This window comes from Stegostoma tigrinum, chromosome 16, assembly GCF_030684315.1.
Source record: "Stegostoma tigrinum isolate sSteTig4 chromosome 16, sSteTig4.hap1, whole genome shotgun sequence".
In the NCBI taxonomy this organism is placed as follows: domain Eukaryota; kingdom Metazoa; phylum Chordata; class Chondrichthyes; order Orectolobiformes; family Stegostomatidae; genus Stegostoma; species Stegostoma tigrinum.
The window spans coordinates 18,082,565-18,097,533 of NC_081369.1; the positions used below are offsets into that span (position 1 = coordinate 18,082,565).

Here is a 14,969-nt window from a genome sequence, read left to right on the forward strand (position 1 = left end):
AGACTGTAATGTTGGTAATTCTGCAGTTTTCTGGCACTTCCCCCAAGGGAAGGCTGGGATATTGAGGCCAGCGTCTCCACAATTTCAAACCTCGCTTCCTTCAAAATCCTTAGATGCTTTTCATCCAGTCGGCATGCCTTGTTAACTTTAATTGCCGACAATCTATCCAAGGTTTCATCCTTACTAATTTTGATCTCTTCTAACGAAAGGCTTTCTTCTTCTGTCACCATGCCCTGAGCAGCATTCTCGTCTTTTGTAAGGAAGATGCAAATTACAAATTTAATACTTCCGTAATGCCCTTGCCGCCATCTGTAAATCCCTCAGTAGACATTCTTCACTGACAAAAAGCAAAATTTCATCAGAGAATCTTCAGATAAAAATATTAATCAACACTCACCTGTTGTAGTGAAGTGCTAGGAGTCATGAAAGCATCTGGAGTCATTAGCTTTGGTTTCACATCATTGGAGACAGAGAGAAAGTCTGTAGGAGCTGGAAGATCCACTATACGCCGCAAATCATGCTGAGAACCTCTGCTAGATCCCTTTTCTGACGCTGGCCCTTCAACACTTATATCTGTTAAACGATCTGCAAAAGCTTCAAAAGCAAAATTAAACATCCAGTATAATTAATTCCAATAATTTCCATCCCAACTAATAAACTCAACTGAAGAATCATATTTCATCATTGATGGTGACAGTGAAGCCTTACACACAAGCCTCTTACAGAACACACATCTCCCATATATGATCACTTTCTTAACCATATACAAAAGGCAGGAGATTGTCCAAAAGTAAACTCCAAGGTAACAAAAACAAGTTGATATTTTAGGGCACAACACATGGCTAATGTGAAAGTTAACAGGTTTAGAACAGATCATTGCAAGTTTGGTGAAAGAGGTATGTAAAAAGCAAATTTAAAAAATACATTTTTTTGTATCAAACAGATATACTAGATTTCAAACAACTCAAAAAATGTTTTGGAAAAATAGGCAAGCCTGAAATTGAGAACAGGATAAATTACATAGACAATAATTCAACTGTTTTAAACAGAAAGTAAGACACAATCTGCTCAATTAGATAATATTTGCAGTCCACTTTCATGTTTAAACTTGTTGTTAAATGAATTTACACAATTTTGACATTGATACTGTAAAACCAAATCAAATAACAGACTTATTTGAAAGACAGTGAGATATTGCATGTTACACCCCATGCTAAAGGAAGTTCTTAAAAACCGCATTCAGCAAAGGTAAAAAGACAAAATTGCAGCATAAACTAAGTAGATACATAGTTTTACATGGCACCCTGATGAAATTTGAAGGAAGAAGCTGAACGTAAAACTTACTGAAATCTTCATGGGAGGCAGCAGATGACATTAAAACAGGTTCTTCTGTATTCTGATGTGGTTGGAAATAAATCTGCACATCCTGGAGCGTTCTGAAACAAAACAATATTCAAAACATGCTTTGAAGATTAAAGAAACAATTGTAGTTCTCAATTTTATGCCTGAAATGGCGCCCCCAAGTCACACTGCATAGTCAATTCAACAGAAGAGACAACATTCTATTTAATCTAAATGAAATGAAATTTACAATTCCTCTGCCGCAATGAAAAACGTTATGACTGACTCCTTAAAAGGATAAAGGACAAAGACAACAATCCAAACATGAAATAGCCTGAATGGTGATTCTCAAGCTGTTAACAAGACTATTATTTCAAAGTAATAATGAAAACACCGTTTTTGCAGTGCAATTTTCAGAAATCCAGCTGTGCAACAAAAGGTGACTGCAATAATCTTGTTTCATAGTCTGTGAGAATTGGCTTGGTCCAGAGATGGAAAAAACAGTATTATATCTTCTCGAACTATCTTAATAGCAAAGCCTGACACATCACGTCAAGTGACCTTATCAAACAACAACAGTTAACATTCACACTGATTTTCAGCGATAAAGTATTTAAGTGGAATGGTACCAGCAATCCAAGATTAAAGAGGACAAAACACAAGTTCATACCAATTTGTACGTAACTAGAATGAAGTTGCATTCTCTGCTTCTGTCTTAAGGCCTTATCACCCATCTTGATAAAAAAACAGATGTGCCCATATTTCAGAGGAGATTAATCTGCATCCATAATCATTTGAGCATTTTAGCACTTTATGGGACTATTTTACTCAATGCAATTTTTGGCAGAAATAAAAACACAAGGACATTCAACACTGAAGTGCAAGAATACAGGAGATTCCCTTAAATATCCAAACCTGTAACAGTGAGTGAGTCTAAGAGGTGATCAGGAAATTAGAAGCATTCAAGAGGTTGCATGTTGAATTGCATTGTAGCATAATCACTAATTAAATATAATTCATTCTCAACAGACTAATAAAATGGCATCTGGTAGAACAGAATGTAGTATCACTAAACTACTAATCCAGAAACTCAGCTAATATTATGGAGGCCTGGGTTTGAATCCCACCATGGCAAATTGTGGAATTTGAATTCAATTAGGAACTACCTGGAGTTAAGAACCTACTGAAGATCATGAAACCAGTGCCAATCATCACCCATCTAACTCACTCATGTCCTTCAGGGAAGGAAATCTGCCATCCTCGCCTCGTCTGGCCTACATGTGACTCCAAACCCACAGCAATGTGGCTGACTCTCCACTGCTCTCCGAAATGGCCTAGCAAGCCATTCAGTACAAGGATGGCTAGGGAAGGGCAATAAATGTTGGCCAGACAGTGAGACCCAAGTCCCACAAATTAATATAAAAATAAACAAGTAAACAGCTTTTATTACAGCTTACAGGGCTTCAATGGGATCACATCTGGAGTACTAAGTACAACACCTATAATTGTAGGGAAGCAGTTGCACAGTGGAAATTCCAAGCTCGTGCTCTGGGACCATTGAGAAATCCCACTAGAGGACATAACTAAATTCGAGAAAAACATTTGGAATTAAAAGCTAACCTAATCATGTCCACACAACTAGTGTCGACTGCCATAAAATCTCATCTTATTCATTAATGTCCTCAGGGAAGGAAATCAGCCATCCTTTCCTTCTCTGACCTACACATGACTCCTGGCCCACAAAGTGTGCACTTCTAATTGTCTGAGAGATTTGAGGGCCACTCAGTTGTATCAAACCACAAATCAACCGGCATCAACCTATGCATTGGAAAAGGCAAACACAACCCTTTCAACACTGTAAAGCTTTTCTTACCAACATCTGGCAGCTTGTCCCAGAATTAGAAAAGCCCACAGACTAATCAAGCAACAGTATGACAGTCATAATCAAAAATCGTATCTTACAGACAACGTTGCAAACACCATCAGCACATTTGGGTATGACTACTAGGTAAAGACATACTGGACTGGAAGAATGTTCTAGAACTGGAGACACAGTAGCAGACAGGAAGTTGCCTTGGGAATCCTTAACATTAATTCAAGACCCCATGAGGTCTCTTGGTATTAGGTCAAACATGGGCAAGGAAACTTCTTGTGATTATTAACTATCACCCCATAAAGAACAGGGCCAACAGACTACGTCTGCAGCAGGGGTTGAGGGAGCTGACAAGGAGGGAAAAACCATTTGACCTTATCCACACCAATCTACCTGCCAGAGATGATATAGTATCGGTCGGAGTCACCACCACATAGTCGTTGTGCAGAAAAGGCCCAGTTTTCACATTAAGGATACCTCAGTTGGGCTGCGGATTTCAAACAGATCTAGCAATTCCTAACTGGACATCTATAAGAAACTGTGAGCCATCAGCAGCAACAGAATTGTACTGAACCGCAATGTGTAACGTCAAGGCTTTACATATCACCTACTCTGCATTGTTTTTAAGCTGGAAAATCAACCCTGGTTCAATGAAAAATGCAGGAGGGCACGCTAGCAGCAGCACAAGGCACACCTAAGATAGAGGTTTCAACACAGTGAAATTAGAAAGGACTGCTTGCATGCCAAACAGTGTAACAGCATGCAATAAAGAATGCAAAGCAATTCCTCAAACAAGGGATCAGATCTAACTCTGGGGCCTTGCTAGATGAACAACGATGAGTAATAAAACAACAAAGAGGTGTAATTTCCATAAATATCCCTGCCTTCAACAATGGGGAAACCTGAATTTATAAGCGCAAAAGGGAGGCTGAAATACTTGCATCTATATTCAATCAGATGTGCTTGTGGATTACTCGTCTTGACCTCCTCCAAGTATACCCAGCATTACAGAGACCAGCCATAGACCAAATTGAATCACTCCACATGCTACGTTCTCCCTAACTTTAGCATGGATCTCTAACGTTCATGCACGGCAGCAACTTCTGGGAATGGCAAGCACAAAACCTTGGAGTGCCTGCTTATTCACACAGCTTATACGGAACATTGTCCACATGACAGCAAGAAACTGCTGAAGACAGGAGAAACTGCAAGTGTTGGCATCACCCGGACAAAACAGAAATTTGCGCTCAAAAGCAGCACAAATCCAACCCTGTCAATTATGGTTCTTCAGTCAACCATAGTTTGCTGGTGAAAGAGTCATCAACAGTGCTATCAAGCAGCACATGCAAACAAATAACCTAATCACTGACCCTCAACTTCGGTTCCAGCAGGGCCGTGCAAATTTTGACCTCATTATAGCTTTGGTCCAAACAAGCACAAAGGAGCTAACCTCCAGAGTTGAGGTGGGACTGATCACCCTTGACATCTAGGCAGCATTCAACTGACTGTGACATCAAAGAACTCAAGCAAAAATGGAGTCAATGTGAAAAAGCGGAAAACTATCCACTATCACAGATCAACCATCTCAGCCCTAGGACATCACAACAGGTTTCCTCGGGAATATGCTATCAAAGCAACCACCTTCAGCTGCGTGTCAACGATCTTCCTTTGAAGAGAAGGTCAAAAGCCGTTTCTTTTGCCAATGACCGCACAATATTCAGAACTCCAAAGATACTGATGCAGTCAGTGTTCAGATGTACCAAGGCCTGGTCAATACTCAAGAATTTGTCCTCATAACTGACAAAGTAACATTCATGCTACATAAGTGTCAGGCAATGAAGATCCCTAACAAGAAAAAAAAAAATCTAACCATAGGCCCTTGATGCTCAATGGCATTATTCGAATCTCACGTAGAACATCTCGGCAGTTGCCACTGACCAGAAACCGAACAGGACCAGAATCTGAATCTTGCAGGTCCGAGGCTAGGAATTCTTTGGTGACTAACTCACCTCTTGTATCCCCTAGTAGTCCCAATACCTATGCACCAAATACAAGGCACAAGTAAGTAGTGTGACTGGAATACTCTCCATTTGCCTTGATCAGTGCATTTCTAAAAACACTCAATTTGCCATCCAAGACAAGGCAGCCATCTACCCACTATCAACATTCACTCCCTTTATCATCAACACATAGTGGTAACAGCATGCACTACTTAGAGGACGCACTCAAGTAACACAGCAAGGTGACAACACCTTCCAAAACAATGACGTCTACCACCTAAAATGAAAAGGGCAGCAAATGCATCCAGACTTCACAGCTTGGCACTTGGATAATACAACTGAAGCCAAGGTGCTCAGCTTGATCAGAACTAGACAAGGATTTACATGTCTGATTACTATTCTGTAATTCTGCAATAAAGTGCAATTGACAGGCACTAGCTGAGAACAGGATTAAGTACAGAGTGCATCCCTAATTTAATGACAAGAAGCTTGACAAACAGATGCATTTAAATTTGAATCCAGGAAGCCAACAAAAAAATGACTTTTAGTTCAATATGAACATTGGAAACGGAGCAGGAAGAGGCAATTCGGACCCTCATTCTTGTGCCACCATTCAATAAGACAATGTATGTGTTTTATAGCCCACATTTCCAACTACCCCTGTTGATTCAATACCCTTGTCTAACAATAATTTATCAACATCTGCCTTAAAAGTATTCAACAACGTAACTTGACGGCATTTTCAGCCAGAGTTCCGAAGACTTACAACCCTCAGAAAAAAATCTGCCCAGAAAGGGTAACACCGAATTTCAAAACAGTGCCAAGTTCTGGATTCATCCACAAGAGAAACATGTTTTCCACATCCATCTTGTCAAGACCGTTCAGGATGTTATACAGTTCAAGGCACCAATTGCTCTTCGAAATCAAAAGGAAGCAATCCCAGTTTGTCTAACACAGCCTCACAACACCACCCACACATTTCAGTCAATTTAGTTAACTTCCTCAGAACTTCCTCCAATACACGTACATGCATTTTAAAACAACCTTTCTCTACACACCTCCACTCAGGGAAGAATGTGAACCAAAACTTTTCTAGCGCAGAAGGAAGGAAATACCAATGTAAGCATAAATTTAAATACACCAGTTGCGGCAGTGGGATTTGAAACCCTCCCCCAGAGAATTATACTAGACCTTCGTGCCTTCAGCCTAGTGAAATTACCACTACGTCACCATCTCTCTCTCGATTTCAATGCCTTCACATCCTTCTTTAAATAAGACGACCAAAACTGCACAGGGTACTCAAGATGTGGTCTCACAATGCCATGTATCAGAAACAGCCTTACTTTTATGTTCAATTCCTCACAGCAAAAGGATAGCAATTCATTAAGCTTCTTGATTATGTGCTGTACCTGTATTCTAACTTTGACTCATACACAAGTGCAACCAAATCCTTTTGCACATCGCAATTCCGTACTGAAGCACAGCCTTTCTGTTCTTATATCTCTAATCACTGACACATATTTTGAACAGCCTTAATTATTCCTCCCATTGATCTCCCCAACTGATGATTTCACATATTTATCACTGAGAAAGAAGAGTCTTTGTATTTTAATTCAGATTATTAGGAATGGCTATTGAAGAGGGGTCCTCAAGTGTCATGTTTCAGTATAAGGAAGTGTATTTAGGGCAAAAGTGGAAAATACAATAAACCTTGAAAATAACCTGCAAATCAAAGTGAAGGGACACTACACCCATCAAAATAGCTGTTACAATTACATACTTAAAAGTGTAAAACTGCTGAATTTATCTTTCCTTGAAAGAAATTATTTATTTCTGAACACTATATATTCAGGAAGGGTTTTAACTATTTTAGATAACAAAGTGTGGAGCTGGATGAACACAGCAGGCCAAGCAGCATCTCAGGAGCACAAAAGCTGACATTTCGAGCCTAGACCCTTCATCAGAGCTATTTAACTATTTTAGCTTCATTTCAACAGTAACATAATCAAAAATCATTTCTAATAATGAGATAAAACATTCATTTTGCAGCATTCGACTGAAGTCCCAAATCAGGAACAACACAGGCAAGGGACAATTACTGGTCAGCTAAAGGTGAGGAGCACTGATTATACTTAAGTATTAACGTATTTCTCACAGTGTAAGCAAGAACTCTAATGGGCTGGGAAGCAGTAGTCAATTACATGTAAAACTGTAAACGAAAATCTATTCAAGATTATAACTTCTGCACACAACCAACATCCAAGCCACTTCAAGGGTAACACTTTTTGCATATCTTTTCAAGGGCACTGTTAGCTTTTTTAGGTTTTATGAGTGATTAATACATTACATAATCTTGTGTTCATCATAAACATATGTATCTATCTGAAATACAAGAGACTGAAATACAATACATAAAATAGTCAGAAAGTCACCAATAAGCTCAGTGAAACCTTAGTCGTGTCACTTACTTGGTATGTACACAATATAGTTTTAGCTGTACTACTGAAGATTCAACAAGGCCAGGAGTTCCTTCTGACAAGAAAAAGTTAAATATATCAGAAATGGCACACAAATGAAAGAACACCTTTGCAATTAGACAGCGCAGAAGCAAGGATACTGGAACTGTTGAATATTAAAGACTTCAAAAAAATCTATTTAGCCATTCACTCTTCCATACATAAACAATCTAGTCTAATTTCACTCTCCTACTTGCTTTCTGTGCCCTTGGATATTCTAATTTTACACAGGATTGAGTCAGTAAATGTTATTTAGTTATCAAGGATTTGATGCTTGTACAAAAAATGTAGTCCAGTCTCCACAAACCAGAAGGAAAGCATTACAAATGAAGGTCCACATGACTTCTCTAACTCCACTAAAACTGCTCGAATTTTAAAACAAGGTTTTGAAATATTCTCAGATTTATCTAAGCTGTGCATTTCCATTTCCATTTGGCCAATTGTCAAGAAGCATTAGGTTACAGAAATAAAAGGGGCAGAAGACAACTTAACCGCTGCAAAAGGTCAGTTATGTGGCGAGATGTGCAACTTATCAGAGACAAAGAATTTAACACTGTGATATGAATGGCAACATTTCAGATTATAAATTAATTTTAAATAAAATAGTAAACACGACAGCAGCAGGGGCAGATAATATTGGTATGAGAACATATAGATATATTCAGAACTGGGTGAGGGACGAGAGTTTCACGAAAATATTATCAGTCTTTCATGTTTTATGTATAAAAAGTTAACTTTAGTGACTTCGCAACTTCAGTGAAAACGAATGTACCATGAACAAAGCGAGTGTCCTTGTTTTTGCTCTCAGTAATGCAATCCCTGAACATAATCAACTCCTATGTAATGAAGACTGACCAAGGGCAGGCAACATTAACACTAGTGGAAACAGAACAACTGGCTGAAGAGCATCCAAGTTCCTTCTGGCTGCCTGTTTTATCACCGTTCGAACACATTCTAGACAGATCACAACTCAATGGTGAAACGTGCTCAAACCCAAAACGTATCTGGTCACTTACTTCCTTTACTATGATATTACAGAGGTGACAGCCTAGTCGTTATTTGTCACTGGACTTTAAACCAAAGACCCAAGTAATGTACTCGGGACCCAGGTTCAAATCTGGCCATGGCAGATGGTGGAATTTGAATTCAACATGAGCCTGGAAATCACAGTCTAATGACACCCATGCAACCATTTTCAGGAAAAGCCCCATCTGGTTTACTAATGCTCTTTTGGGAAGAAATCTGCCATCCTTACTTGATCTGGTGTACATGTGACTCCAGACCTACAGTCATGGTTGACTCTTAACTGCCCTCTGATCAATAAATGCTGATCTAGTCAGCAATGCCCTCAACCCATGAACGAAGGAATAAAATAAAGCACCAAGACAATATACACTCTTTAAAATGAACAGTACAAGCATAACATTTTCAAATGTACCATTAATTGTTTTACTGACCTGCATTTAAAGTGTCACTATCCTCCTCAGCTGATAGAACCTCCGTGTGCCTTGGGCGACATCTGCTGACGTCCTGGATGCCAAAGCTAAGTACTGGGTGAGTCAACAAAAACTCAGATATGGAGACAAAATGGGCTTTACCTTCATCCTGGTTCTGATGTAGCTCCATCACATACAACACCTGCAACAGTGCAATAGTTAATTCAATTTAAAACAATACGGTTACTCTTGCAGTAGGGAAAATTATCCAAAAAACACAGCCTTTTTTTAAATAGTACCTTAAACATCCCAAGCAGCTTCAGACGCAAGAAAAATGTCAAATAACACGAAAGTAAGGGATGCTGTCAAATTGATTGCTGAAGAGAGATTTTAAAATACCAGTTCATGAAACTGACAAATTCATGCAGAGTTACAATAAGACTATTAAAACAGGGATGCAAAGAATACAAAGGCAGTCTGGGTTCAAAGAATGGTGGGCTCTTATTGGTGTGCAGGGCTGAAAATTCTATAGATGCAGAGAGCCAAAGCCATACAGAATTATTTAAATAATGATGAAGCACAAAGGACACAACAGAGATCAGCAAGGACAGTGCCACTAAGGGAGCAGGATTTCATGCAAGGCAACAGTGAAATTCTGAACAAGTTCTGAAAATATACAAGATGCAATGCAGAAGGCCAAGGAGGAAGCAGAGGTGGTGAATGAAATAACAGCCAGGATGAGATATTATTTGTCAGGGAGAAAGCTGATAGCTTCAGTTTTACTGATATTTTGAGATGATAAAGTTTTTCTTGTACAGTACCAAAGTATTTACCTAGCTTTTAACAGTAAACTGTAAGCTACAGACCATAGGGGACACAAGATCTGGTTCCTGCAGTGGTGAGTTATACCAAGAAAAGCATTTAGTTGGAGAAACCGGAACACAGAAAAATGGTAGTAGATTTAAAAAGCCAGAAGGACAGATCAGGTTAAGGATAATGGCCAGATTTTCTACTGGCCATACAACCGTTATTCAGTTATCGCCATTGAGGTTTACAGATTAGAAAAAGGTCATTCAGTCCATCTAGTCTGCGCTGGTCAAAAAGAACCACTTAACTATTCTGATCCCATTTTCCAGCCCTTGTCTTATCGTCTTGTATGCCTTGGCACCACAAGTGAACATCTAAATACTTCTTAAATGTTATGAGGGTTTCTGCCTCTCACATCCTTATAGGCAATGAGTTTCAGATTCCCCTCACCCTTGTTTTTAAAATAAAAATTCCTTACCTCGAAGCCTCCTGTCCCTAACCTTAAATCCATGCCACCTGTTTACTAATCCGGCTACCAAAAGGAAAACTTTTCGCTTGTCTACCCTGTCTTCATCTTCGCATATTTTTACACATCTCAATCGTGTTCCCCTCTCAGCCTCCTCTGCTCAGGGAAAACCACCCTGCTCTATCCAATCTACCGTCACAACTAAAACTCTCCAGTCCGGGCAACATCCTGGATAATCTCCTCTGCATTCTTTCCAATGTAATCACATGCCTCCTATAATGTGGATTCCAGAACTGCACACAATATTCTAGCTGAGGCCGAAACAATATCAGTGTTTCCCAGGATCCTACCATTCATCATGCATTCCTTTAGCTTGTTTGCCATGCCCAAGTACATTACTTCACACTTATATGGACTGAATTACTTTAGTCACTAACAAAACCATCTAGCCAGGCTGTCCATATCCTCCTAAAATCTAAGTCTATCCTATTCACTATCTACCACTCCATCAATTTTTATTTATCCAGAAACTTACTGATAAACTCTCTGAAGTTCAAGTCTAAATTGTTTGAATATACCACAAACAGCAACACTGATCCCTTCAGAATCCCACTGGACACAGGCTTCCAGTCTTCCACACTGGACCTTATCAAAAGAAAATGCCAGTGTAGACTGGAGTCATGCATGGAGACTCTGCAGAATCCCAATCATAGCAAAATCCAAAGGAATTAACAGGGAAATTAATTTTCTGGAAGGCAATTCTGATATGCCTGAAACACTCCGAGAGTCTCCGTTTAAATACGAGGCTTCAGATGATTCCAATGCAGTTAAATAACAGAATTGTGCAGGAAAAGTTAGATTATCAAGTTCAAACCAAAAGAATTGCGGATGCTGTGAAGGGTCAGTCACTGGACCCAAAACATCAACTCTGATTTCTTCTTCACTGATGCAGCCAGACCTGCTGAGATTATTAAATTTGTTGTCTAACTCCTGAGTAAGTGTTAAAACAAAATCATACTTGCCCTATATACCTCAAACTCCATCTCCTCCAGACCACTTTCACACACCATTCCAACTGGACCAGATTTATCGCATCCTCCCTAATCCACCCTAAACAGTGCATCATCTACCTTGCCACCTTGCACCCTAAAACCCTAAACTAGGCACACTACGTCTAACTCAAATGGGACCCAACAACCTAACCAGCTGTTACTCATCACAACTTCCTACTTCCTTGCACCTTCACTATCCATCTGGCACCCAATTCACCCAGCACCCCAACACCACACTTGCCTCATGAATCTACAGTTTGACAACAGCCTTAAGTTTCAGAATACAGCAGGGAACTGTTGTATAAAGGGTGAAGCTGGATGAACACAGCAGGGCAAGCAGCGTCTCAGGAAAGGGAATGTGTTTTGTCTTCTTCAGACAGTTGCGTACTTTGAAATAATTGCAATACTGGAAGTTTGAGTGGAATCTCGTGTATGACGATGCTGTGACTTTAAAAAAGTTATTTTGTCCTGGGTTTTTGTTTTGGAGAGCGATTGTAAAGGCAGAGGTGCTGAAGAGTCTAGGGGTCTAGGTTTTTTTTTATTAAAAACAGTTCAACAATGGAAGGGGAGTGGTCAGTTCTCCCAGTTCAGGCTCTAGATCGTTTTAGCTGCAGCAGTCACAAAATGTGTGGGCACCAGAAGGGTTGCAAGCTTCAGTAAATGATTCCAAACTGAATTTCTCTCAAATCTCTCTAGTTGCTGCTGTCTCCTGGATTGGAATCCTACCTGTAAGAATCTGTGTTTGAATTTACCTTTCTGGCAAGGGCGTGCATTTATGGCTTGTTACTATTTTAGAACAGTTATTAGTTAAGTTACTATATCAAGTATTTGGTTAAGCTTTCCAACAGTTATTTTAAATTCCACTTTCTTTTGTTTGTGTTTTAACTGTCGTGTTTAAATAAATTGTTTTGCTTAAAGCCGAGTGGTTTGACCAGTTGCCTGGAACACTCACTTCATATCTCCCTTTAAAATAAGTAGTAGTTAGCCTCGAGGCTGTTAAAATATTTTGAGGTGGTCTGGCCTGATCCATTACACCTGGATGAAATGATGAACTCCCTTCCTCCCTAAAAAAGGAATTGCCAATCCTCAAAAATAAAAATCAGGCCCCATATCAGAGACCAATGAGTTAAGATGAACTTACATCTTGAGCAAGAGATTAAGTAAACAGGAAATGGTGCTCAAAAGGGTGTTCAGCAGAATGTGGGTACATAGAAGAAAGAGTAGTTAGCCAAAATTAGACGTATGACAACAATGGAGCATGCAGAGGCAATCAAGCTCAGCATCTTAATTCTTATGGAAAAATGTTCACAAGTTCTTCAAATTTATTAACAAAATGAATAATAATGTAATAATTACTCAAAAGACATGCTACTCGACATAAGGAGGGAAAGATCTCAAACTATATTGCATTAATATAATTTCACATCTAGCCTGTAAAAAAAAAACTGTCACAATGGAACTACCACTGATAGAAACATTCAGTATGAGATCACTGGTGGACACAGTGTGGAAGAATGTTGCAGGTTGCAGGGAGACTTGGGTAAACTGCAGAATTGGGCCAAAAGGTGGCAAATGGAGTTTAATACGGATAAATGTGAGGTGATTCACTTTGGGAGGAATGCTAGGAAGGCAGAATACTGGGTCAATGGAAAGATTCTTGGTAGTGTAGATGTACAGAGGGATCTTCACGTCCATGTACATAGATCCCTGAAAGTTGCCACCCAGGTTGATAGTGCTGTTAAGAAGGATTACGGTGTTTTAGGTTTTACTGGTAGAGGGATTGAGTTCCGGAGTCGTGATGTTATGCTGCAACTGTACAAAACGCTAGTGCGACCTCACTTGGAATACTGCGAACAGTCTGGTTGCCCCATTACAGGAAGGATGTGGAAGCACTGGAAAAGGTGCAGAGGAGATTTACCAGGATGTTGCCTGGTCTGGAGCGAAGGTCTTATGAAGAAAGGCTGAGGAACTTGGGTCTGTTCTCATTGGGGAGGAGGCTAAGAGGGGATTTAATAGAGACATACAAGATGATCAGAGGATTAGATAGGGTGGACAATGAGAGACTTTTTCCGAGGATGATGACTTCAGCTTGTACAAGGGGGCATAGCTACGAAGTGAGGTGTGATAGATTTAAGACACATGTCACAGGCAGGTTCTTTACTCAGAGAGTGGTAAGGGCGGGGAACACCCTGCCTGCCCATGTAGTTAACTCAGCCACATGAGGGGCATTTAAGCAGTCCTTGGATAAGCATATGGATAATGATGGGATAGTGTAGGGGGAGGGACTTAGATTAGTTCACAGGTTGGCGCAACATCGAGGGCTGAAGGGCCTGTTCTGCGCTGTATTGTTCTATGTTCTATCACAAACCATGCAAATAAAACCCAAACGTACCATCATTTCACCAGTACTTGTTTTGGCTTTTATAGTCAGTATATATTCCTGACTACAAACAGTACGCATTTCTATTTTTGTGGTCCCAGTGGGTAAACTTTAAACACTGACTGCCTTCATCACTGGCACAGAGCATCATTTGTGCAGTACCATCTACAAGATGCCTTGTGGCAACTCAGCCAGAAATTTCTAGCCCAACAACCTCTATCACTTACAAGTAAGGGGCAACAAATACATGGAAATACACCTACAAGTTGATCTCCAAATAGCACCAGTGATTTGGAACTACATTACTGTTCCATCACCGTCACAGCTTCCATATCCTGGAAACCCTGGCATATTCAACTGTGAATGTATTGACATCACATCACCTACAGTAGCTCAAAAACATGGCTGACATTAACTTCACCCGGGAAATCTGATCTGTTTATATTTTCTTTTTTGCTCTCCACCTTTCATTCTTTCCCCATATGAGATGGGGAATGGCCATCTCTCTTGTAATTGCAATTCACTAGCACTAGAAATGAAATGCAAGAGATTTGAAGTCACATACTTTTCTCTGTATATCACTGAGGATGAGGTATTCTGCAGACAGATCCAGACTGGCTTTCAGACTTGGGTACACGTTGGTATTAAAAGAGTCAGGCAAAAATCTAACATAAAAAAAAGGAAATGTAAATATGATACAATAAAAGTGGTCCTATTCTATTTGAAATATCAACAAACTGAAGACCCCAAATTACCAAAGTGGTAGCACACTACTCAACACAATTGGAGAAAATTTAAGAAAAAGTCCTACTGCTTAAACTTTATACAAGAAAGGTACAATACAATTCACTAGAAGTGAACTTATAACAAACATCATCACAATGACCCTCCAAACAGCATCCCACCCAGATTCACCACCTCTAACCTATCTGTGTAACCCCATGGCTAACCCATCTAGCCTGCACATCCTTCAACACTATGGGCAATTTAGCATGGCTAATCCACCTAACTTGCATGTCTTTGGATAGGAAAGGTAAAGATGAAATTAAGGAATATAACATTCGATTAGCACCCAATGCTCCCAGTCTTCAGTTTTTA

The 14,969-nt window shown here is 39.7% G+C and overlaps 1 protein-coding gene across 3 annotated transcripts in view; it reads right to left on the reverse strand.

The window, feature by feature from the left end:
* edc4 (enhancer of mRNA decapping 4) overlaps positions 1–14,969 on the reverse strand; it is a 94,846-nt gene that overhangs the window by 57,299 nt on the left and 22,578 nt on the right. For 2 of the 3 annotated variants that reach the window (XM_059651632.1, XM_048546928.2), the window contains exons 11-15: positions 14,437–14,536; positions 9,188–9,368; positions 7,683–7,746; positions 1,345–1,436; positions 398–594 (exon numbers count right to left, since the gene is read on the reverse strand). In XM_059651632.1, the coding sequence (XP_059507615.1) occupies positions 398–594; positions 1,345–1,436; positions 7,683–7,746; positions 9,188–9,368; positions 14,437–14,536 (634 nt within the window). The remainder of the gene's footprint in view (positions 1–397; positions 595–1,344; positions 1,437–7,682; positions 7,747–9,187; positions 9,369–14,436; positions 14,537–14,969) is intronic. The other variant, XM_059651633.1, reaches the window with a different exon arrangement.